Raw genomic sequence first — 23,655 nt, 5'->3', positions numbered from 1 at the left:
TCTCGTGAGTTAAAGAGGTCAAAACTTTGTCGTGCGTCTATGGGGTATAGTGTTATCAAACTTTTATCTGTTTTCGTATATTATTAAATTGAAGCTTACATTCAATTTCACATTGTTATTTAGTTCTTCGAGATTCAAGCAACAACATTTACATTATCATTTCTCAAAGAAAAAAACCCAATGAAGCCCCAACTAGCATCCCAGTTATCATTCTCTCCGTGAAAATGATCCACTTTGCTATAATCCCAGTTGAATAAAAAAGAAACATTAATAGTTTGAAAGGAATTCGGTCAGCTTAAAGGGCGAGACAACAAAATCAACACAAACAGTATACCTACCTATCATTGTATTTGACAGAACTTGTTCTTTTAATCAACCACCAACCCCTGACAAACTCACAATCAACACAAACATCATACCAACATTTCATTGTATTTGACAGAACTTGTTCTTTAACCATCAACCGTCTCTGACAAGCTAATTCTTCACTTATTTTCCAAACACGATTCTTCTGTGGAATGAACGAGCACTAACCCAATCTTAATCTTAACCAAGGCCAGTCATCTGATAACGGTGGTTCACACATATCAGAGGCATCGAGTGCAGGCATCTCAGAAAACGACAAACTCAATTCCCTGCTCTCCCAGTAAACAGAATAATATGAACGTAAGTAGTTGTAAGTTTGGGAAGGGGTGGGGGGGGGGGGGGGGGGGTCTCGATAGCTCAGTTGGTAGAGCAGAGCACTCACGATTTATACAGAAAGGGGCTGGTAACGATCACACTTGTACTTGTAGAGTCGAGATATATTTTTTTTCTCCGGTTCTCCTTGTCCATCCATCCAGCAATGGTTGGGTGATTGGATCTGTTAGATCGGATGGGCAATGTGAGTTTCTTGGCCAAGCGCACACTATTCATACGCAAATAAATTAAATATAAGCATAGAGAGAAAGAAATAAAGAGAGAGAGAGAGAGAGAGAGAGAGAGAGAGACAGAGAGAGAGAGAGAGAGAGAGAGAGAACACTGTTACAGAGACATTCCATTCACGCAACATTACCAGGGCAAGTAAATACCACCACATTTCATTGTTCTATACCTACACCTATCACAATAATACATAACAAACAAACAAAACACTTGAGAAAGAGATGACAGCGGAACGAACGATTGCTACTCGTCTGCAAAAATGTTTGGTTTAATTCTTCTCACCTTCACGTGCATGCGCGTCTTTCGAGCCCAATTCCATCCACAATCAGTCCCTCAACCTTATCCCGTCTCATTCTTTCATCTCTTCAACAACATTTATTTTTTTCCCTCCCTTTTACCTGTCACGTCTAACCCCCGATAAGCAACTCTAATATCACTCAGTTATTTGGATTACCGCCAGCTGAATAGGCATTAAAACACATATATACACAATTCTTGAGGAAACCAGAATAATCATTGGAGAATAAAAAGGAAAAAATAAAAATTGTAGAGGTAAAAGTCAAATTACTCTGTTTACACAAACAAAACCGCACACACACACACACACACACACACACACACACAAAAAAAAAAAGCGGTGATTTAAAATAAATTATATAAATAACTGATAGGAGAAACCCCACCCGACCCCCAAACCCGAAAGAAAAAAATCGGAAAAAAATTCGATAGACAAAAAGTAATAAATACTCGCAAAAAAAAAAAAAATAAAAAAAAAAAAAAAAAGAAAGGAGTAAAAACACATTCAAACTTTATTTTTTTTTAGTAGGTGATGAGAAACTATAATGTGGATGACTGAAATTATTTAAACGTATAGATAGAGGAAAACGCGAAGAACATTTAATTACATTTTAACTCTACTCATACCAGGCACACTGTCAACACGCACTTTTATATAATGTTTCTCAATCCATTTATCTGATTTTGAGGCAGAACATGTTGTATTTCATCAAATTTACGATAATGAACTATTAACCTCATCTACATATTATCGCAAAAGTTTACATAAAGCGAAACTTTATTATACCCCTTTGCTCCTCATCCCAATATATATAATATAATATGGAGTTACACTTGGTTATCATTGCCAAATTAACTTCCACAACGATAACCCCTTTATCCCCCCCCCCCTTTCTTACAAACTCTGACTTTTTGTATTTATCATATTTTAGTCAACTTTCCCATATTATCACATTTTGGACCTCAAAGCGTATTAAAATATGAGAAATGGTTGGCAAGCCTCAGTTTTCAACCAGACTGTCGCGCATTTAAAGTTTAAGCATTTTTACAGATTTCTTTGTACAAGCAAAGGTGAGTCTTCCATCTACGAGAAGAAAATCACCGGGGACTTTCTTTTTTTTATTTTTTTTTATTATTATTATTATTTTTTAAAAAACCCCTTTAGCTTCAGGGCTTATCTCATTCCAAAATCTGATTTGGTTTTTGAACACCTGCTTCAGACGATTTGGGATTAGAGAAGACGGGTTTTTTTAAAAACGCACAACAACAAAAAAAAAAAAAATAATAAATAAAATTAAAAATAAAAACCAACAAAAAAAATCGAAAGTAAACACAGTCAAGTGCACAGTTAACCAAACCAACACATACATCTTGATAAAAACACACATAAATCCACTTCAGATTTATTTCAGTCCTATAATATGGCTCAAATAATAAATTATTATCCCAACGCCTGCACTTGTGAGCAATTCACAAGAGGTCACTTCCGGAATAGAGAAAGGAAAAAAAAAAGTCGTGATAGGAACATCAGGAAAGAAAATTGAAAGAAAGGACTGTGTAATAGGACTGGAGACTGGAAACTCAAACCTGATACCATTCGAAAAAAAAAAAAGCTCTTTCATGTTCATCCCAATCGCCAAAGGGTAAATTAAAAAAACAAAACAAAAACAAAACAGGTCCAGGGTTAGAGTCCTGTTCTGAGCGGCGCATAGTTGAGTCCTTGGAGAAAGCTCTTTATTCATATTCCAGCATCGTATTCCGGTGTAAAATGATTACTTGGTCGTTAACAGCGTTATTATTATTTATTGTCCCTGTCGGGAAAAAAATGTATTATCACCTTATAGGCCTTATGTCTCGACTTACATGCTCATTGCTGTTGTTAGCTACGGACACCCTGTAAACCGCTTTGAGCACGTTTAGTGAGTATTTGCTCTTTATAACAGCTCAAGTTTAATATGATTGGAAACTAGAAACTCAAAACCCATACCATGAAGTGTTCTTCATTCGAGAAGAGCTCTTTATTTTCATGTACCCAATCGCCAAAGGACACTATTAAAAAAAAACCCAAAGAGGTCTTAGGTTCAAGTCCCGCATTGAGCAGCACATAGTTGAGTCCTTGGAGAAGGCTCTTTACTCACATCAGTTCACCGTGCTCGGGTGTAAAACGAGTACCTGACCATTAACAGTGTTGTCTCTATAAGAAAAAACAAACAAACATTGTAATGTCGCTTAATAGTAACAGGCGTGATGTGTAATCTCGTCCTATATGCAAAATATTGCTGGTGGCTACTGACTCCTTGTAAAGCGCGTTGAATCCGTTTAGTGGATATTGCTCGACGTGTACATATATGCAGGTCTGACAACCTAACCGACTTATGAGCCTAGTTTAAAATTGTTTTAATGGACAACATTTTGCGCCATTAAAAAAAATATATATCCAGTACAACAATGAACCCATAAGAAATTAGGTTATCAGACCTAGAAATAAGAGCACTCCATATAAACCCTCTAGATTCTTTATTCGCTAGTAATACCGCTGTAAGACGGCTGGTCGCAAATTTATGAGTCAACGGCAGAGTTGAGTGAACTTGCATGTTACATGCGCTGCCCGACAAATGACGTGAATAATAAAAGAACGTGGGTCAGATCAAAGAGCCGTACGCCTAAGATTGATCAGGGCTACAAAAGATTGTTGGCAAAACAGGTTCAACATGCACCGTAAGAACCTGCTTATCTGCAGAGCTGTACAACATCAATTTTGTTCATGGGATTAAATAAAACACCAGAACGAAGTGAGATACACTAAAAACAATAAGCATGTAACGCAAAATACAAAATAAGACAAACATGAGTAAGAAGGCTGGTTTTGGATATACGTACATATAATGTGGGTGTGGGGTTGTGTGAGTATGAGGCTTATAAAGGACATGCAGTCTCGTATAGAAAGAAGAAAAGAAGAAGAAAAAACACACGTATACGTGTGTGTGAGTGTGTGTGGGGGTGTGTGTGAGTGTTTATGAGAGAGATTGAGTGAGAGAGAGATTGAGTGAGAGAGAGAAAGAGAGAGAGAGAGAGAGAGAGAGAGAGAGAGAGAGAGAGGAAGGGAGAGAGTACATAATTATGTTTGGGTGTAAATATGTATGTCTGTATATCTATATGTATGTATGTATGTATGTATGTACGTATGTATGTATGTATGTATGTATGTATGTATGTATGTATGTATGTATGTATGTATGTATGTATGTATGTATGTATGTATGTATGTATGTATGTATGTATGTATGTATGTATGTATGTATGTATGTATGTGTATGTAGTATGTATGTATGTAAGTATGTAAGTATGTATGTATGTATGTATGTATGTATGTGTGTATGTATGTATGTATGTATGTATGTATGTATGTATGTATGTATGTATGTATGTATGTATGTATGTATGCATGCATGTATGCATCATGCATATGCGGCTAAACATAAACAATATTTAACAAAACGAAGTTTAAACGTACTTCACTTACAGTCGGGGACGTCATGAGCTTGCCAAAGGTTATCTCCCCTGCCTTGGACCGGATACGGATGATCTTTTTCCGGGGCCGGCCACCGTCCATCAAGTGAGACGATTCCACACTGGAGTCGGAGGCCCCGCTCTCCGTTCGGGCCAGCGATGACTCGCGGCTGGATCTGCCGTTTATCTGAAGGTCTGGGGTAAGCATCCCGTTTGGAGCCCCGTTGTTGTTACTGAAGGCACTGGACATAGTCTTGAAATGTTAATTTTTTATTTTATTATTTTTTTTAAAACTGAATACGGCACCGTATGAATGTAAAAAAGACGTAATACTATAGGTAAAACTGAACAATAATCCACGTATATGAAGTGAACAGAAACCAATGGACGCAAACTCCAAATACGGAGCATTGGAAGTCGTTAAGGTATCCACGAGTCTTCTTGATACGTTGCTGTTGAAATCAAACGACGTCTAATATTAAGATATAACTGACGAAATTAGACACCGCCTTCCCATAATATTATATATATATAACTCCAAACGAAATAACGTCATATTATTATCAAGTCAGAACATTCAGAAATAAAACACTTGGCGAGATTCACAACGAGTTCAGCACACTTCAAGGCAGTAAGCCAATTAGTACGATGTGGTCTATCCCTTAGAGTAGGAAAACAACAGGGCGTCAGGAAAGAAAAAAAGTGTTTTCCTTGTTCTAATTATTCGCAAGTTTTATAATATTAGCATATTATCCAATCCATAATTTTCATAACATTTAAATACATCCGTATTCAATTGCGTTGAAGTCTAAAACAGTTCGTGACCTACACAATGGCGTTAAAATATATATTAACATACAGGACAATTCAATGAAATGAGAACATTTCATATGGCTACCACATAGCACAAAACAATTATATGTGTCGGTGCTAATAATAAAATTGAATTGTAATGAATCGCCCAATTTGATTAGAGAGCAGGAAACAGTACAATTTTAGAAGACAGGAAAAAACACAATTTTACTAGCGATTGATTACCCCCCTTCATAACATAAAAAGGCTCGAAAAAGGCATTAATCGATTGAGAGAAACAAAAAAAAAAAAAAGGGGGGGGGGGGTGGGGGGGGGGAGTAGAGAGAGAGAGAGAGAGAGAGAGTGAGAGAGAGATGGAGAGAGAGAGAGAGAGCTAGAGGGAGAGAAAGAGAGAGAGAGCTAGAGGGAGAGAAAGAGAGAGAGAGCTAGAGAGTGAGAGAGAGAAAGAGAGAGCTAGAGAGAGAGAGAGAGAGCTAAAGAGAGAGAGAGAGAGAGAGAGAGAGAGAGAGAGAGAGAGAGAGATCGCCACATAGTAACACAATAACAAGATAGAGACATATACACATAAGATACACAGATAGAAATGAACAAAATAACTAACAATGGCTATAAAACGAACTCCAAAATACTATCACCAAAAGCATACACAAACACGGCTCTTCTGTATAATACTAGATAACTAAGGTTTCTTGACACAATCACGAAAAACAACAAAAGGCAACGGTATAGGAGAGAGCACTTAATCGCATTTCCTGTACAAATCCGGTTGAAAGAGCTAAACTAATGCTGAAGAGCTAAATAAACTTGTTGGTCTCTCAAGCAAACTACTACGTAGCCAGACACTAATACAATTCAGGAGATTTCGAGATTACAATCAGAATAATGTATAGATAGTATGCAGATGACGTCACTCAGGCCTTTGTTATTGTTTTTGCCATCCGCGTTTGTGAGTTGTTCTCACTAAACTGTATTAACCAGACTATAAAAGTTCATGGTTACACAGAGTTTGTGTGTTGGTCCGTTATACTTCCGGATGGCAATGTTGTGAACTCCTTGGCCAAGCGCATTCTATCTATAGACTTGAGTGGTAAGGCAATAATTGCTCTTGCTCTTTACTTACGTTGTCGTCATCAACAAACGAACAGGTGTTCTGTGTATGATATGAATGAAACTTGATGACAGTGACAGCACGATATGGACAAACACGATCAACTCAACGCATAACCAACCCATCATGTACTGTGATATATTATTATTATAGGCCTCGCATTGTGTTGTTTTGGTTATTTCCCTTTTTCAAATTTGAATTCTCATGCATACCTTTAAACGAGTTATTCGCTTTCAGCTACAGGTCAAACCTGACATGTCACGGCTGCAACTTCTGCAATATGTTGTTTTGTTTTTTTTTTCCCACATCGTTCTTTTTATCTTTCTTTCTCTCCATTTTTTTTTCTTCCTTCGTTTCTTTGCACGGAATGTGAAAGTTTGAAATTGATTTTTATTATGCTATTCTATTTCTCTAACCTGAAATAATATGCTCCGTTTCACCAAGTGAGCAGTAACTAAAGGGACCTAGGCTTCATTAAAACCACGAGACCAACCACTGTTGTAATTAATCATTATTATCATTATTATTATTATCATTATTATTATTATTATTATTATTATTATTATTATTATTATTATTATTATTATTATTATTATTATTATTATTATTATTATTATTATTATTAACATTATTATTATTATTATTATTATTATTATTATTATTATTATTATTATTATTATTATTATTATTATCATTATTATGAATTAATCATGCCTTGTCTAGCACTATACCCAACATATTTATTCCAGATTTTTAACTACGACCAGTACAATATAGTCCCTAAAAACACAAATTCCTTTATTACCACGAAATTCCTGATTCACCCCCCCCCCCCTCCCCTTCCACCCCCTCCACCCCGCCCTCTTCCTTCCTCCCCATAATATATTTCTCATTCTCCTTTTTTTTTTCCCATTTCATGACGAATTTTCATGATTCAATTTCATTGCCCTTTGGAAAAATGTGACACTGATCCATTGCGGTGGCTGACATTCATTGAGTAAGGCATCGGTTTGACTGCCGTAAAACACGTTTATAGGATTGTCAAACCAAGGCCAATTTTAAACTATTATCTTCGATTATAACTTATCTTATATTATCTTCTCTTAGGAACGAATCCCACGACATCGAGATAAGGCCTTTGTTGTGTTGTCTTTCGATGAGGCAATAATACGATATTATACTGTCAATGCTGCCGGGCATAATTGGATAAGCAACCAAATAAATAAAAAAAAAAAACAATTAAAAAAAAACAAAAAACAAAAAACAAAAAACAAACCAAAAAAAAAAAAAACAACAACAACAACAACCAAACAACAAATTTTTATGATTTATCTTATAATTACGAATTTGAATCAGAAAAATCTGTGTTAGACAGAAATACAAAACTACTATTCTTATTTTAAGACGTATTGAATTATCACTTTAGTGTGTTTTAGAAATGATGTAGAGCAATTGTCTTTAAACCATATATCCATCTCCAAGAGATAAAATACAATATTTTCTATCACTTCTTCTACAAAATGTTGGTTCTCATGTCTCATCAAAAACTGGAGAGATTAATCCGAATTTGTATTTGGTCGCATAACAAAATCTGAATGTTATACTGAACAAGTCTGTATGGCACGTATGAAGAATTTATTTATTTTTATCATAAAACTTTTACGTAAGTAAATAGCGAACGATTAGCATTCGATGCCAGACGTTAAGACTTATAGAACACGAAGTTTAAGTGACGACAACTAACTGAGCGTGAAATGATAGATAGATAGATAGATAGATAGATAGATAGATAGATAGATAGATAGATAGATAGATAGATAGATACACACATGATAAACACAAGGAGAGGAGAGAGAGAGAGAGAGAGAGAGAGAGAGAGAGAGAGAGAGAGAGAGAGAGAGAGAGAGAGAGAATGAAAAATAAATGGCCGCGAATGAGCTTCATCCGACAGAACGAATTTTGTTGGGGATTTTTTTAAGCGCCGCAGAACTAAGCATAAAATCCAGCTTTTAGGAGGACAAGACAGATATTGAAAAAAAGAAAGAAAGAAAAATCAGGGAAATGAATAAGTTAAATTAAACTTCAAAGGGATTAAAAACAAACAAACAAACAAGTAAACAAACAAAAAAGTCTAATATGTAATGATAAATGATTTGTATAAACACTCGTAGCGCACAACGAAACAATATAAAACTGATATCAACCATACAACACATATAAAGCACCCGTCACGTCGAACAGGTCAGAATGTTGATCAGAAATACAAAACTCAACGACGAATCATTCCTTGCGACATGATAAAACACAGATTTAATTAGTTCAAGTGTGATTTTCATTTTCATTTTCCTTTCTTTTTATTTATTTATTTTTGAAATTTATATATTAATTTATTTTTGATTTTTGTTTCTGTGGTTTTTTATTGTTATTTTTTTTTGTTTTTTTATATTATTATTATTATTATTATTATTATTATTATTATTATTATTATTATTATTATTATTATTGTAATTCAATTATCAGTATCAGCACACAACGCCCGCATTATACCGTTTTGAGATGGATGATCACAAATGTAATATATTCAGATGTCTGAGTGTGACACGCACACGGTTAATTTACAGCCGATTTGTTAACAACGGCAGAAAGGTTAAATCATAATCCCTTGATAAAAATACAAATGTTTACAAAGCACATAGGATAGATACTATGCGAGATAAGGACGTCGTGATTGATAACGCAATGTGTATATCAAAACATCGTGTGTTAAAACAAAAAGAAAGAGATAATAAACTTGCCAGAGATAACGAGAGCCCCCCCCTCCCTCCAAAATAAATACATAAACAAATAAATAAAGAAAGAAAGAAAGAAAGAAAGAAAGAAAGAAAGAAATAAAGAAAGAAAGAAAGAAAGAAAGAAAGAAAAAAAAACACCAAAAAAACACACAAAAAAACAACTCTTTTCAAAACAAAAATGAGAAAATCAAGAACGAGGTGGAAAAAATAAATATGCAAAAGCCTTCAATAATATAGAAAATAGGCGAGAAGACCACAATTAGATTAATAAAATCATAGTTAAAAAATAGTTAAAAATTGGACCAAGATAAAAGCACAAAGGCGAGGGGACAACTCACATACCTGCCTTTGTATATTCCAATTATTTTCAATTTCGAAGATAAGGAAACAAATTGTATTAGTCGTTAACGCTAATAAAAAGAGAGAGAGGGGGACAATGCAAGACAGCCATGTTTAATATTATAATATCAAAACAATCGAAAACAACGACGGCAACATTAAAAACAACAAAACCACAATCGCCGAGACCACTACCACCAAAAACAAAATCGTGATCAAAGTGATAAAACGTTATTATATATTATCTTTCTTGATGTCTGAAGTCCATATATATATATATATATATATATATATATATATATATATATATATATATATATATATATATATATATATATATATGTATATATATAAACTTAAAAAACGAATCCAATAACCGATGGATAGGTAGTCACAACTAACGAAACGACAATATACTATCTCATCCCTTTCTCATTTTTTTTTTTTTTTTTTGCACTGAATAAACTATTCAGATCACTTTAAATTCTCAAACTGATTATAAACTACAAACAGAATGCTGGTGAACGTTGTCCACAGCCAAGAGAATAAATGTTTAACAGTTACTGACCAACCGCTAAACTGTACTAACCAACATAATAACTGGGCATGCAGTGGAGGTAAAGGTGGGGGGAAAGTGTCGCCCAATACTGATAACTAATAAAATAATCGTTGTCCAAACATTCCTGAAAGCTTAAAGGCAATCCCAGATATGACACTTATCTATGTATTAGATGCATTTAGAATTATAACACGACAACACTTTAATACTGGTGCGGCAGTGTCCAGTGCTTTGGAGACAGCCAGACAGTGTGTGTGTGTGTGTGTGTGTGTGTGTGTGTGTGTATATATATATATATGTGTGTGTGTGTGTGTGTGGGTGGGTAGGGGGGGGTGTATGTGTAGGTGTGGCGTTATGAATAGTCAATGAAAAGACACAAGACACTCAAAGGGGAGTTGGAAGAAGGGGCACAGTGCCCTTTGGGCCGAGTCGAGCAATGGATTTACTAAATCTAGAAATTTAAGCTAGAAACATCTTAAAATCAACGCTAGAAAAAGCCATTTACATAGCTAGCATTGCCAATCTCAAAAATATCGATAAGCAGCACAATCAACTGATATTCAAAAGTGAACCATCGCTTTTATAAAGTACAATATCCACTTAACGTGCTCAAAGCGCTTTACAAAGGACTCCTGACCAATAGCAACACGAAACATGTGGCGGAACTAGACATGAAGCCTGCTTGGTCGTGCTATATTATTTTCCCGACAGAGGAAATATTGTCAACGGTCAGGGACTCATTTTACACCATTTAATTTTTTTTTAAATTGTAATGTTCGTAACAGTTGGCATCTCTGGAAATGAATGTTATTTTCTGTGGTAACGTATTTCACAATCCCCGAATTTCATGTTATCAGAGAATAGGCTTCAACAGTCGTGACGCCATTTCCCTCGTATGACGTATAGTAACTTAGTAACTGGTTCTAAATATCGTAACAATGGCAGACGCACTTGTGAAATACTTCTCCGATGAGCATTAAAGTGTATCCAGAGGAGAAAAAATTATAAATCTGATCATGTTTTGACTTTTAGACACTCTGATCACATGATGTGCGAAAAAGTTCTAGCCAGCACTAAGAATAAAAAGTACCGCTTTTCTTTGTTTAGAACCAGGCTGCTCATTGCTGGGCGAACGTGATATCAGATTATTGAATCCTATTGGACAAAGTGTTCATCCACCTTGAAGCTGACTATGGAAGTCCCGAGATGACAATGGACACGGGTTGCTAGAGACCAACAATAAGGATTACTGTTCGAAATTTATTGTTGGTGAAAGAAGGACTGACAATTAAGCCCTCTACTCGGCGTCTTACGAAGACCAGTCTTCCCTGGTGGTCGAGCAAGGATGGTTGAGGTAGGTTGCCTACCATGATAATTACATTAAATATAAATACACTGTATTCTTAGGCAATTTGTGAGGAATTATGAATGAGTGAGAAAGAATGGAGCAAAATCTATGAGGACGTTCGGTCACTAAGCATGTCAAGAAAAGTTTAAACATTTAGCCTCGACACAACCTAAAACTGATACATAATGGATGAGGAAATCATGTAAATACATTTGGAAATCATGTGAATATAGCGAAAATTAGTCGCAGTTTTGGATCAGGTTATTAATTTTATCTCGAAATGATGACGATGTGTAATAATAACAATAATAATAATAATAATAATAATAATAATAATAATAATAATAATAATAATAAAAATAATAATCATCATCATAATCATAATAATAATAATAATCATAATAATAATAATAATAATAATAATAATAATAATAATAATAATAATAATAATAATAATAATAATAATAATAATAATAATAATAATAATAATAATATAATTTAACATTTAAAATACAAAAAACGTCAACCAACTATGAATATTATTATATCGCAGGGACCAATCGATAAACTCGTCTACGCCATGCAAGCCCATACATATCACACAAGCTTACAAAAGATAATTTATTTAGAAAAATATACTTTGAAACGATGACCGAGTGGATAGGGGGGACTGGGGGGGGGGGGGGGGGGAACGGGGGGACGATGCTTTACGTTGCGGTTGTACAATAAACCTATCTATAATCATAAGCTTACGGCGCGTAAACAAACATGATGATGTGTGAGGGGGGCTGAGGCTGAGGGAGGTCATAGTAGTAGTAGACATTATGTTATTATGTAGACAGTCCAATTAAGAGATAACTTACAATGCGACGACATGAGTAATTACGCCTGGCGATTTCATCGTTTGACTCCCGGGTCAAGCGAACGGCGTGCGGCCTCTGGTTGTCGTGTGGTCGGGTTGAAAGGTCACTGAACGGACTACCCAGACAAATAAATAACAAATTATTAACTGGAAATAGAATTATTATTATTATTATGAATGAAACGCGTTTTTAAATGTTGAATTCTTGGGGCGGGTGATCTTTTTTTATATTCTGAAAAGCCAGACTGGGAAGCAGTATCTCAAGGCCAGTCAGCCGTACACTGATAAAACCCTTCTTTTATATGTTCATATTGTTCTGTAAGATTTCACTCGATGAATCAAAGTTGTCCTCTACGTTAACCAGTAAATTGGTGCACTCTGGAAAGACATTGTATTTAAAAATGTGACCAGAAATCTCGTCCTTCAAATACATATCGATTTGAAATGATCCTCAAATCAGCAACAACAAAAAAAAAAAACAAAAAAAAAAAAAACAAAAAAAAAAACTCATTAAACCTGGAACATTTGCGAGGTCTTCCTTGAGTCCCAGGTTTGAGAGTTGTGTTTTGTTTGTTTGTTTGAGTTGTTTTTGTTTTTTGTTTGTTTGTTTCTTTTGTTTGTTTTTTGGGGGTTTTTTTTTTTTGTTTTTTGTTTTTGTTTTGCTTTTTGTTGTTGTTGCCAAGATCAGCCCCAGTTAAATCTATCGATATGTGAAGGACGAGTTTTCTGGACAAATTGTTCCATGCGTGTCTTCCCAAAGTACGCCAGTAAACTGGTTAAAATTTAAACCCAAGGCTTCTTAAAGTCGATTAAAGTATTCTTCACTTCACATCATACGCGTTTCCCAAGCGAAAGTTTTTTTTTTTTTTTACAGCAGGACCAACCCAACCATATTATACCTAATCGCAAAGAAGATCGCATCAGAATGAACATTTAATTTATAGGTAGTTGATATGAGAACCGACCAGCGGTGAGACAAAGGAGAGATGGATGAGAACAAAGAAACCGTTCTTCATTCTCCACGTGATGTAAACCAGAAACACAAGCTCCGCAAATCATCAGCTCAGATCTCACCTAAATTAACAGCTGATAACAAAACAATCTGAAGTGATGTATCTTTGTAATGGCAAAATACCTAGATACAGTTTGGGAGTCGAGTCAAGAATGAATGTGACAATGATAGTAAACCTCATACACTACATTTCTATATTGTCATATTATGATGATGATTGTTGTTGTTGTTGTTGTTGTTGTTGTTGTTGTTGTTGTTGTTGTTGTTGTTGTTGTTATTATTATTATTATCATCATTTCTCTTTATTTTTATTATCATTATTATTATCATAATTATTATAATTATAATAATTATTATTATCATTATTATTGTTTTTGTTATTATTATTATTATTATTATTATTATTATTATATTATTATTATTATTATTATTATTATTATTATTATTACGATTATTATTATTATTATTATTATTATTATTATTATAATTATAATTTTTATTATTATTATTAATTATTATTATTATTATTATTATTATTATTATTATTATATTATTATTATTATTATTATTATTATTATTATTATTATTATTATTATCAGTCATCGGGGAGAGAAATATATTACAACAGCCGATGTATGTCAGCGCTAGTCTAGTTCTAATGAAAACAAACTATGTAACGAGATATGCATGCAGAGTGATAGGCTTGACAAGGACCCTTGACCCAGCTTTTGTGTCTCCATCTTTCTCCACTTCAAACAAAGGAGAAGAGAAAAAAAAATTGCTACTGTACCGGTGGTTGAGTGTAAGCAAGGGAGGTTAAAAAACAGTATAAACGGCTAGCGGCTATGTGGTCTAGTGGTATAACGACACTCACTTTCGGATCGGAAGGTCCTGGGTTCGAGTCTCGCGCTCGGCGCATAGTTGAGTCCTTGGAAAAGGCTCTTTACTCAAATTCTCTCACCGTACTCAGGTGTAAAACGAGTACCTGGCCGGGCCGTTAACAGCAGTGTCTTTGTCCGAAAAATTGTAATATCGCCTAACAGGCGGCATGTCCCGTCCTACATATTAAATGTTGCTGTTGACCAGGGACCCCTTTAAAGCGCTTTGAGCACGTTAAGTGGATATTGCGCTATATAAAAGCTCTTTTTATTTTTATTTTTTTTTTTTTAGCTTGAAGCCTTTCTGAGAGATAGAGAAAGAAACTTTATCAAAACTACTTCATTGCCCTGACCATAGAGGGCATGGAAACAGGCACATGCTTAAAATATACTTAATATTATTATTTCATTTATCATTCCACCACGATTCGAAAATGACAAACGCCACATATATAAGTATGATTGGTGCTTTTAAAATGTCTAACTCAAGAACCGACAAAACTGTTAGAACGACACCTGGCTGCTCCACATCGGACAATAAATAAATACCAATGTGAAATTGAATGTAAACTTCAATTAAATAGACACACACAGATCAAATTGACGTTTCGGCTTTCCCCTTTATCAACAAAACAGGATGAATGAAACACTACAGACGAATGAGACAATGTAGTAGTGGCGTTGTTAAGATGAATCAAATAAGTACACTAAATAAGTACTCCAGCGTTAGGGCGGGCATAAATTAAGTAGCAGTAAGATATAAACAAAATTGTGACAAACTGTTTATCATGGCCAAAAATATTTTTTTAAATTTTAGTTTTCATATCAGAATAAATGACAAGACTTAAAAAAACAAAAAAACAAACTCCAAATAGTTTTTATATGTGTTCAACGGAGAAACTTTTTTTCTTTCTTCAACACATGGCAAATGTATGAAGATAAAAAAATGACATTCCTAAAAATGACGTAAGGTAAATACAGTCTAATCCACGCTGCAAGACTTTGAAATTAAAAAAAAAATGAAAAAGAAAAAGAAAGACAGAAAACACTTTTTTTTTTTTTTGGTTAATTTGTTGGCCAAAAAAACACCAAAAACAAAACAAAAGAACTCATCCTTCAAATAATATAATAACAATATATTAAAATGAACCTCGTTTTGTCAAAAAGTTTCAAACCTGCGACTTCAAGGAGTCCCAGGTTTGAGAGTTTTTGACAAGACGAGGAGGTCTGTTTAATCGATCGATATTTGAAGGACGAGTTTTCTGGCCAATATTTATTATTTTTTTTAAATGTTGGATTAAAAAAAAAAAACAAACAAGAAAAAGAAAAAGACGATAGCAAAACAGTAGGTCAGATCGTACCAGAGCACTGTTTATATTTGGAATCTGCGATATGACAATAAATAATAACATGTGCAGAGAACGAACTATTTTAACCCCGCCCTCGGTACGAATAAAAAAATGTCTGCATGCACAAGTCGTAAGAATTATAATATCTATAACGTATTTGTTGTTAAATGAAAAACTGGGAATAATAAATATAATAATGCAGCCCTTCTTTGAACCACGCGCTGCTACTACCAGCTGCAAAAAATTAAGCTCCCCGTACGCATCAAAAAGATCGTATCGCACATAATCTCTTGTTTTTTGAGATAGTCGATTGCGACGATGAAAGAAAAATGTAAATGCCACTGGAATGGTGATAAAGCAATGAAATGACTGATTGTGTGGCCTCTTGCCCAGCCCATCAAAAACAAAACAAAACAAATGAGAACAAACAAACCAAACAAAAAAAAACAAAAACAAAAAAAAAACAACGAAAAATTAAAAAAAAAAAAAGTCAAAGAAGAAAAAAAATAGAGAGAAAAAGAGACGAAAATAATACAAAAACAAAAATACATAAATAAATAATTAAATAAATAAAATAACAGCAATAAATGACGAGAGTAATACAAATAAAATATTGGAGTGAAAATTGAGCAGTGGGTTAAAAAAAAATATAACACGCTTCTCTTGCTCAGAAATATATCAAATTAGCTTTATATTCTAAAAAGTAAAGCAGTCGAACAGATTGAGCAAGCAACAGGAGAGGTTATAAAAACCAAAAGTAAAAATGAGACAGCGGAGGAGGAAGCAAACAAAGAGAGGGGGGTGGGGGGGTGGGGGGTTAGATAGATAGATAGATAGATAGATAGATAGATAGATAGATAGATAGATAGATAGATAGATAGATAGATGGATAGATAGATAGATAGATAGATAGATAGATAGATAGATAGATAGATAGATAGATAGATAGATAGATGAGTATATGTAGATAGATAGATAGATAGATAGATAGATAGATAGATAGATAGATAGATAGATAGATAGATAGATAGATAGATAGATAGATAGATAGATAGATAGATAGATAGATAGATAGATAGATAGATAGAGTCTCAACTTGGAGTTGGGTTGAAAATTTGCTTTTCGGCTTTATTCTACTTTCATACCTTTAAAGAATTATAAAACAAAAACAAAAGAGACCCGATACGCTTCAAACGCAACACTCTAGAATCTGAGTATCCAGATAGGAACATAGTACAATATGAACGCTCAAATCGGATGGAATCACATGAAAGTATAGAAGGAAACACGCGCAAAGGTATAGCATGCAGCAGCATTGATACAACTAGCAATGTGCCTATAGCAACAGAGGGAGAGAGGGAGAGAGAGAGAGAGAGAGAGAGAGAGAGAGGGAGAGAGAGAGAGAGAGAGAGAGAGAGAGAGAGAGAGAGAGAGAGAATGTCTAAATAAATACCGTGTCAAAAATCGAATGTTTCATGAATTCGACACGTCAAGACCAAAACACACTCACGACACGACGTTGGTAAACAATCATCATCATATTTTATGATTACACATGGCGCCCTGTCATGCCTATAAATAGACAGAAACATCATCGATTTCTCGATTCCTGTATAAAATCTAAGCTAAAAACGAGGACATTGAGATGCTGTGGAAGTGTGTGAGATACAGTTAGTACATCTAGTAGACGAATTATTATAGCCGAAAACGACTGGCCTCAATAAAGGAGAGTTCTTCGTATGCACGACCAATGCAATCGATAAATAAAGAAATAAATAAAATCATATGGAAAATAATATATAAATAAACAGACCAACATAAAAATAAATGAATAAATAAATATAGAATAAATAAAAGAAACTGTTCACTACAAACTAAGATTAACCTTAAAACGTCGTCATTAAAAATGTTTAAAAATAGGGAAAAATGAGTAGCCTAGATGGCTTTTGGATAGTGAAGAAAAGAGTAAATTGTGCCGTGGACTCAAAAAATTATTTTCCGGTTCTTGGTCTTCGAAAATGTAATGGTGGACTGTAAAAAGTCACGTGACAAATATTTTTCTCTGCCGTGTACCTGGCATTCATGTACTAATGATTTTATCTTTTTTTTTTTTTTTTTGTACTAATGATTTTATCTTTTTTGTTTGTTTTTTGTTTGTTTTTTTTTTTTTTTTTGCTATTAGTTTAAGACTGGTTTTGAACCCGTGTTTGGTGTTTTGTTCTTTTTTTAATTTTAAATTTCCTTCTACTGTTTAATTCATCTGAAGTGTCTTCTGCTTAAGCTAGCCACTAATAATAACAATTAATTTTTAAAAATCTCACCAAAGGGCGAATAGGAACAAAATTGCAAGGTCAAGTTCCATTCAACTTTGAACTAGTTTCGTAACAATGAGGTGTCGATCAAACCCAGTCATAGCCTCGAGCAAAACAAAAGGACAAAAAAAAAAAAAAATAAAATAAAATAAAATAAAACATTTCCTATCATCTTTACTCAATGGCAAAAGTCATTCGTGGAGACTAAAAGCACTCTGCAGTATCTCTGGGAATAATCAAAAACACACACGAGTCGAGTTCACGTTAAGTACCTGCTCCGGGCCAAACTACAGCGTATCGTGTTCCCTTTTTATGCGATCCTTGCCTGATATCGGCACGAGTAACAAAACGACACGCCCACAAATGCATTCTACAGACTAGAAATGAGATTATCAATGACACTTCTCAGGAGCAGCTGGAAACTGGAACTTGCCTATGTGTTTGTGTTGTTTTAATATGTCTTTTTCTTTTTCTATTTTTTGTTTTGTTTTGTTTTTGTATTGTATTGTTTTGTTTTCAAACATTGCAATCCTGTGACGTGTGGCTTCAAAACGGTGTTATGTCGGGGCAAGCCAAATGCCGAAACGATCGAGATTTTGAAATGTTATTGTTTGTTTTTTTTAAAGGGTTTTACGGCACTTGCAACACATTAAGGTCATATCAGCGCCATGAAATGTTATTAATTAATTTTCCTCAATAATAGAACACAAAATCTTGCCTCTGATATCATAACATCAACCATAAAATCCCACTTTTAGCATAGACTACCTCAACCTAATACCGTTTGAGACGAAAGGTCAGATTTGATTTGTGTTTTGTTTTGTTCAATTATTATTTCGATGTTTTTTGTTTTATTTTATTGGGGGGAGTTGTTTTTATTTTTGGTGCTTTTTGTTGTTGTTGTTTTGCTTTGTTTTAAAAAATGCTCCACGACATTCCTAGATGAAAAATCTGAAAAATACAACATTATACTGTAATCTTTTTTTTAAAAAATCAGTCTTAAATATGTGAAAATGCGTAGCAATTAAACGCGTGTAACTATTTTGCCACATTATTTCATGTTGTAGTGATATTTGGATTTCTAGAAAAGAACTGCAATCCTTGGCTCCAATTACACAATGGCCTCAGAACGCAGAGTGTAGGCCATGACAAAGTTGGCAATCTGACATTCGCGCCCTTTGCCGAACACAGCATGACGAGCCGAGTCGCACACCAAGAGGAGGACAATAGTGGACAGGCGTCAACCTAAGAGCATTACAATACAACAGACAGAGACATGATTATATGAAATGCAACACCGGCGAAGCCAAGGCATTTAACCCCCTTAATCCTAGAGATTTTTGCTGCTTTTCAAAAATTGGAGAAAAAAAAAATGAGCATGTACATAGATAGTTTTATTCAACTACCACAAACATGTAAAGTCGAAAAGCATTAGCTTTGATAATACGCCTATAATTTGTCTCAGAAAAAAATGAAATAAATAGGCATGGGGGTAAACGTTTACCCAGGTATACTACGGATATAGTCGGTGTTAGGGTTAAGTGAGTTAAATTAACGTCTAGGGGGAGCCACTTCTAGCAGATAATGAGGTAAATCACAACAAGATTCCACTTAAATCCACTGTGTCATCCCAACCCAATCGAGTTACCGCCAAGAAAATAAAACTCCATATATTCTGAATTATAATATCCAGTATACGTTGTCAAGTTAGCTCTTTTTTTTTTTTTTTTGGAATACCAGTTATCGGTATGCCCAATAAACGAAGAGGAAGCAATATTCACCATGTTCACTTCGCAAGTAACAGTAACATCTCCCTTAAAACAAGACAAAAACAAATAAACAAACAAAAATAACAAACACATGGGCCAGGAAACCCTACCATAGCAAATTCCATATTTTTTGGTGTCATTTTTGAAAAAAAAAACAACAAAAAAACAACAACATACAGTGAGGGTAGGGGAAGGGGTCGGGATAGAGTTGTAATTGTCAATTTAAAAAAAAATGATATAAGGACTAGATGGGGGTGGGTAGCGAAATGATAATATGGTCAGTTTTTATTTCTATATTACAAAGGACTTGAAATAAAGTTTTGGTTGACATCCTACAAATGGGTAGTAGCCTGCCTAACAAACAACAACAGCAAGAGGTCTCGTATTTTCTATTATCCTGTAATCCTTAAATGTTTCTCGGGTGTCAAACAAAAGGCGCCTTGACCATGGGACAACACACGATACGGACATAAACGGGGATTTCAAACTATGTAGTACTGGAGATGGACTGACCTTTCAATAATAAATTGCATGCCAGCACCCTGCAAAACTATCGCTGGAACCCGCGCATTATTCGGTACATGTCGAGGAAGGAACTATAAATGGACGAGGTAGATCGTTTGAATATAGATAGAACGAAGTTGACGTCTCTCAGGTCTTTTGTTATTGTTTCTTTTTTTTTTTTTTTTTTTTTTTTTGCCATCCATGTTTCTGAGTAATTGACACATAGTTTTGTGTGTTGATCCGTCATACTTTCGGATGGCAATGTTGTGAGTTTCTAGCCAAGCGCACACTATCTATAGAGCTGTGTATCGACAAATAAGAACGTTTGATATAAATCTAAATACTGTGCTGGGTGAGCAAAAACCGCGGACTGAATTCTTCAGCTTTTTAAAAACTATAATTAAAGAACACACTTCCGATTTTATTTTATTTATTTATTCTTCTTTTTTGGGCGGGGGGGGGGGGGTAATATTTTTTTTAAAAAGGAAAGCAAGAGAGATAGAAAGAAGATAAAAGGCGAACAAATCAGAATGCAAAAAAAAAATTTAAAGATCCCACATTATAAGATAACCCACACACACAAAAAAGACAATATCCATTTCTTTGACGACGAGAGTAGGTAAAAAATCAAGGTCAAAAGTGAACTGCAGTAGTAATAAAAATAAATACCTACCACACCGATAAACGACTGATAATAAAAGTAAAAATAGAAATAACTAGCCAGCATTGAAGGATCACGATTCAGGTTACCATCTTTATGACCGAGCTTGTTCCAGTTCAGGACAACATATTATTATTGTGTGAGATATGACATTGCTATGTATTCACCATTAACCTTCTATGATTCTGTGCTAAAAAGTCGTTTTTGTAAACATTCGACTATAAAAGACATCATCAATAATTCATTTTGAAAAACTAGAGATAGAAGGATTTAGTTTTCATCAGTTTTTTTTTTCTGAGATGAATGCTGAAAAATACTTTTTAAAATTGCAAGTCGAGCACCAATACAATAGCAGAAATTATAGCTTCCCAAAGGATCGAAAATGTTTTAGCAAAGTTGATACTACATTCCTTAAAGAACTTCACTGCTGCACTTTACTGCCTTACTCTAAAAATAAATAAATAAATAAATAAATAAATAAATAAATAAATAAATAAATTTCACACACACACACACACACATTAAAAAAATTTTCGCCAGAAAACTCGCGTTCAAACATCGATCGATTCAAACGAATCTCAACGAGTTTTTGACAAGATGAGGGTGATTTTCAATCAATCCATATTTGAAGGGCGACTTTTCTCGCCAAGTTTTTTTTTTTTTTCAAAATGTACTATTCTACATAAGAGTACAGTTGTTTAGGTAGCTGACCTCCCGTTATTTTTAATGTTTTTTGTTGTTGTTGTTTTGCTTTGTTTTGCTATTTTTTCGAATCATATTTCATTATGTCACCATGAGAAGCTGAAAAAAAGCAACCTCGAACCAAAAAAAAAAAAAAAAAAAAAAATTCAAACAAACCCAAAATCCTTTCCATTTCAAGTTCCTCTTATAAAAGATTTTTAAAAAGAGACATCTAACTGGGGCAGCAGCGCCCCAACATTTTGCTTACTCGTTTTGTTATTGGAAGATGGGCGATGATAAACTCAAGGCGCCATATCGCATAACGTCTTGGCATAAAGCGTCGATATGTCTTGGCATAAAGCATTGATGAGATTCAGTCTAAATAAATGACGAAACAATCGTCTCAAAACTGTGTTATGTTGGTAGAACCTGAGCCTTAAAATTATGTTATGCTTGTTATATATATATAAAACCTAAGTTTAAAAAAATACCGTCATTGAGGAGAATGATGGGTTTGTCTTTCAAACTTCGATTCTCGTACATTTATTTCCCCGTTACATCAAAGTTCATTCCGACATAACACCAGATTGACGAGACATGCCACAAATTAAATGTTCAAATCCAAGCAGTAGGTATGTATTGATAAGACATGCATGCGATACGAGAATAAACAGTCTGGACAGATGACCCGACAAAAATATACTGAATGAGAATCCAAGTCCATATTTATATATAGCCTAGACGGGAGCATCCCAAGAGAGTTATTGGATACACATCTGGTCAAATTCCGACATGTCAAAACAAAATGGTATCATGTCGAGATGAATTACTCCTTAAAAGTGAATTAAGAGATATAATGATGAGAAATATACTTGAGGGGTTGTTTGTTTTTAATTGCAATATTTAAAAAATAGTATTTATCCGAGGTGAAATTAAACCCAAGTTTCTTATGCATGGCTATAAATTCAATATCCAGTGGCACATAATATGTGACCCCTCGCCTCAAAACAGTATTATGTCGGGCTGGACCAGATGCTAAAAAGTCAAATCAAAGTTAAACTGGTCAAAAATATAAAACGTTGGTATTTATCACAGTAAACTATGATATTCCTTCTCCTCTATAAAGCATATAAACTCAACGTAAGCATGATATTTCTGGCTACAAATTCCATTTTCAGCATCTTAGTCATCCCGACTTAATACCGTTTTGAGACGAGGGGTCATATATTTCATCCAGACACAGGACCGCTTTGAGACGGTGGGTCACAATTATGTACATAATCCAAGCACTATGCACACGGCTGATGATAGCACTGGTATTGATAAGACATGGAAGCATTATGACCTGACCTGATATTACTGAATGGAAACCTACGTACATATGTGAACGGATAGACAAGACGATGAGAGCATCCCGGAATATTGTTGGATATACATCTAGTTCATTCCGACATCACACCAGATTGACGAAACAGGTCACAAATTATGTCCTTATCCAATTCTATGCACACAGCTGATGATAGCACTGGTACTGATAAGACATGGATGAGATATGAAAATAACGGTCTGGACAAATGACCTGACAATATAACCGAATGGAAACCTACGTACATAACTTTACAGTACATAACTTCATGAATAGAGAAAATGAGAACATCCCAGAATCGATGTTGGATAGACATCTAGTTCATTCTGACATCACACCAGATTGACGAAACAGGTCACACATTATATACATAATCCAAGCATTATGCACACAGTAGTAGCTGATGATAACAACTGCTGGTATTGATAAGACAGGGATGCGATAGTACGAGAATAAATGTCTGTCTGGACAGATGACCTGACAGTATACTGAATGGGAACCTATGTATAGATATAGATAGTATGCACTTGGCTAACAAGTTCACAATACTGCCGCCCGGAAGTATAACTGG

The 23,655-nt window shown here is 34.5% G+C and overlaps 1 protein-coding gene across 12 annotated transcripts in view; it reads right to left on the bottom strand.

Annotated features, from left to right (window-relative positions):
• LOC144967169 (septin-2-like) overlaps positions 1-23,655 on the bottom strand; it is a 127,462-nt gene that overhangs the window by 71,725 nt on the left and 32,082 nt on the right. For 3 of the 12 annotated variants that reach the window (XM_078904079.1, XM_078904073.1, XM_078904080.1), the window contains exon 2: positions 4,745-5,556. The exons of 2 other annotated variants lie outside the window; for them this stretch is intronic. In XM_078904079.1, coding sequence (XP_078760205.1) covers positions 4,745-4,981 — 237 coding nt within the window. In that variant the 5' untranslated portion in view covers positions 4,982-5,556. Of the gene's footprint in view, positions 1-4,735; positions 5,557-6,145; positions 6,264-6,664; positions 6,779-23,655 lie in introns of those variants that run through there. 7 more of the 12 variants (XM_078904082.1, XM_078904077.1, XM_078904078.1 and 4 more) reach the window with 7 other exon arrangements.

Source organism: Berghia stephanieae, chromosome 3 (genome assembly GCF_034508935.2).
Source record: "Berghia stephanieae isolate SIO BIC M18660-M18661 chromosome 3, UCSD_Bste_1.3, whole genome shotgun sequence".
NCBI lineage: Eukaryota > Metazoa > Mollusca > Gastropoda > Nudibranchia > Aeolidiidae > Berghia > Berghia stephanieae.
This window is presented reverse-complemented; position numbering and strand designations above follow the sequence as displayed.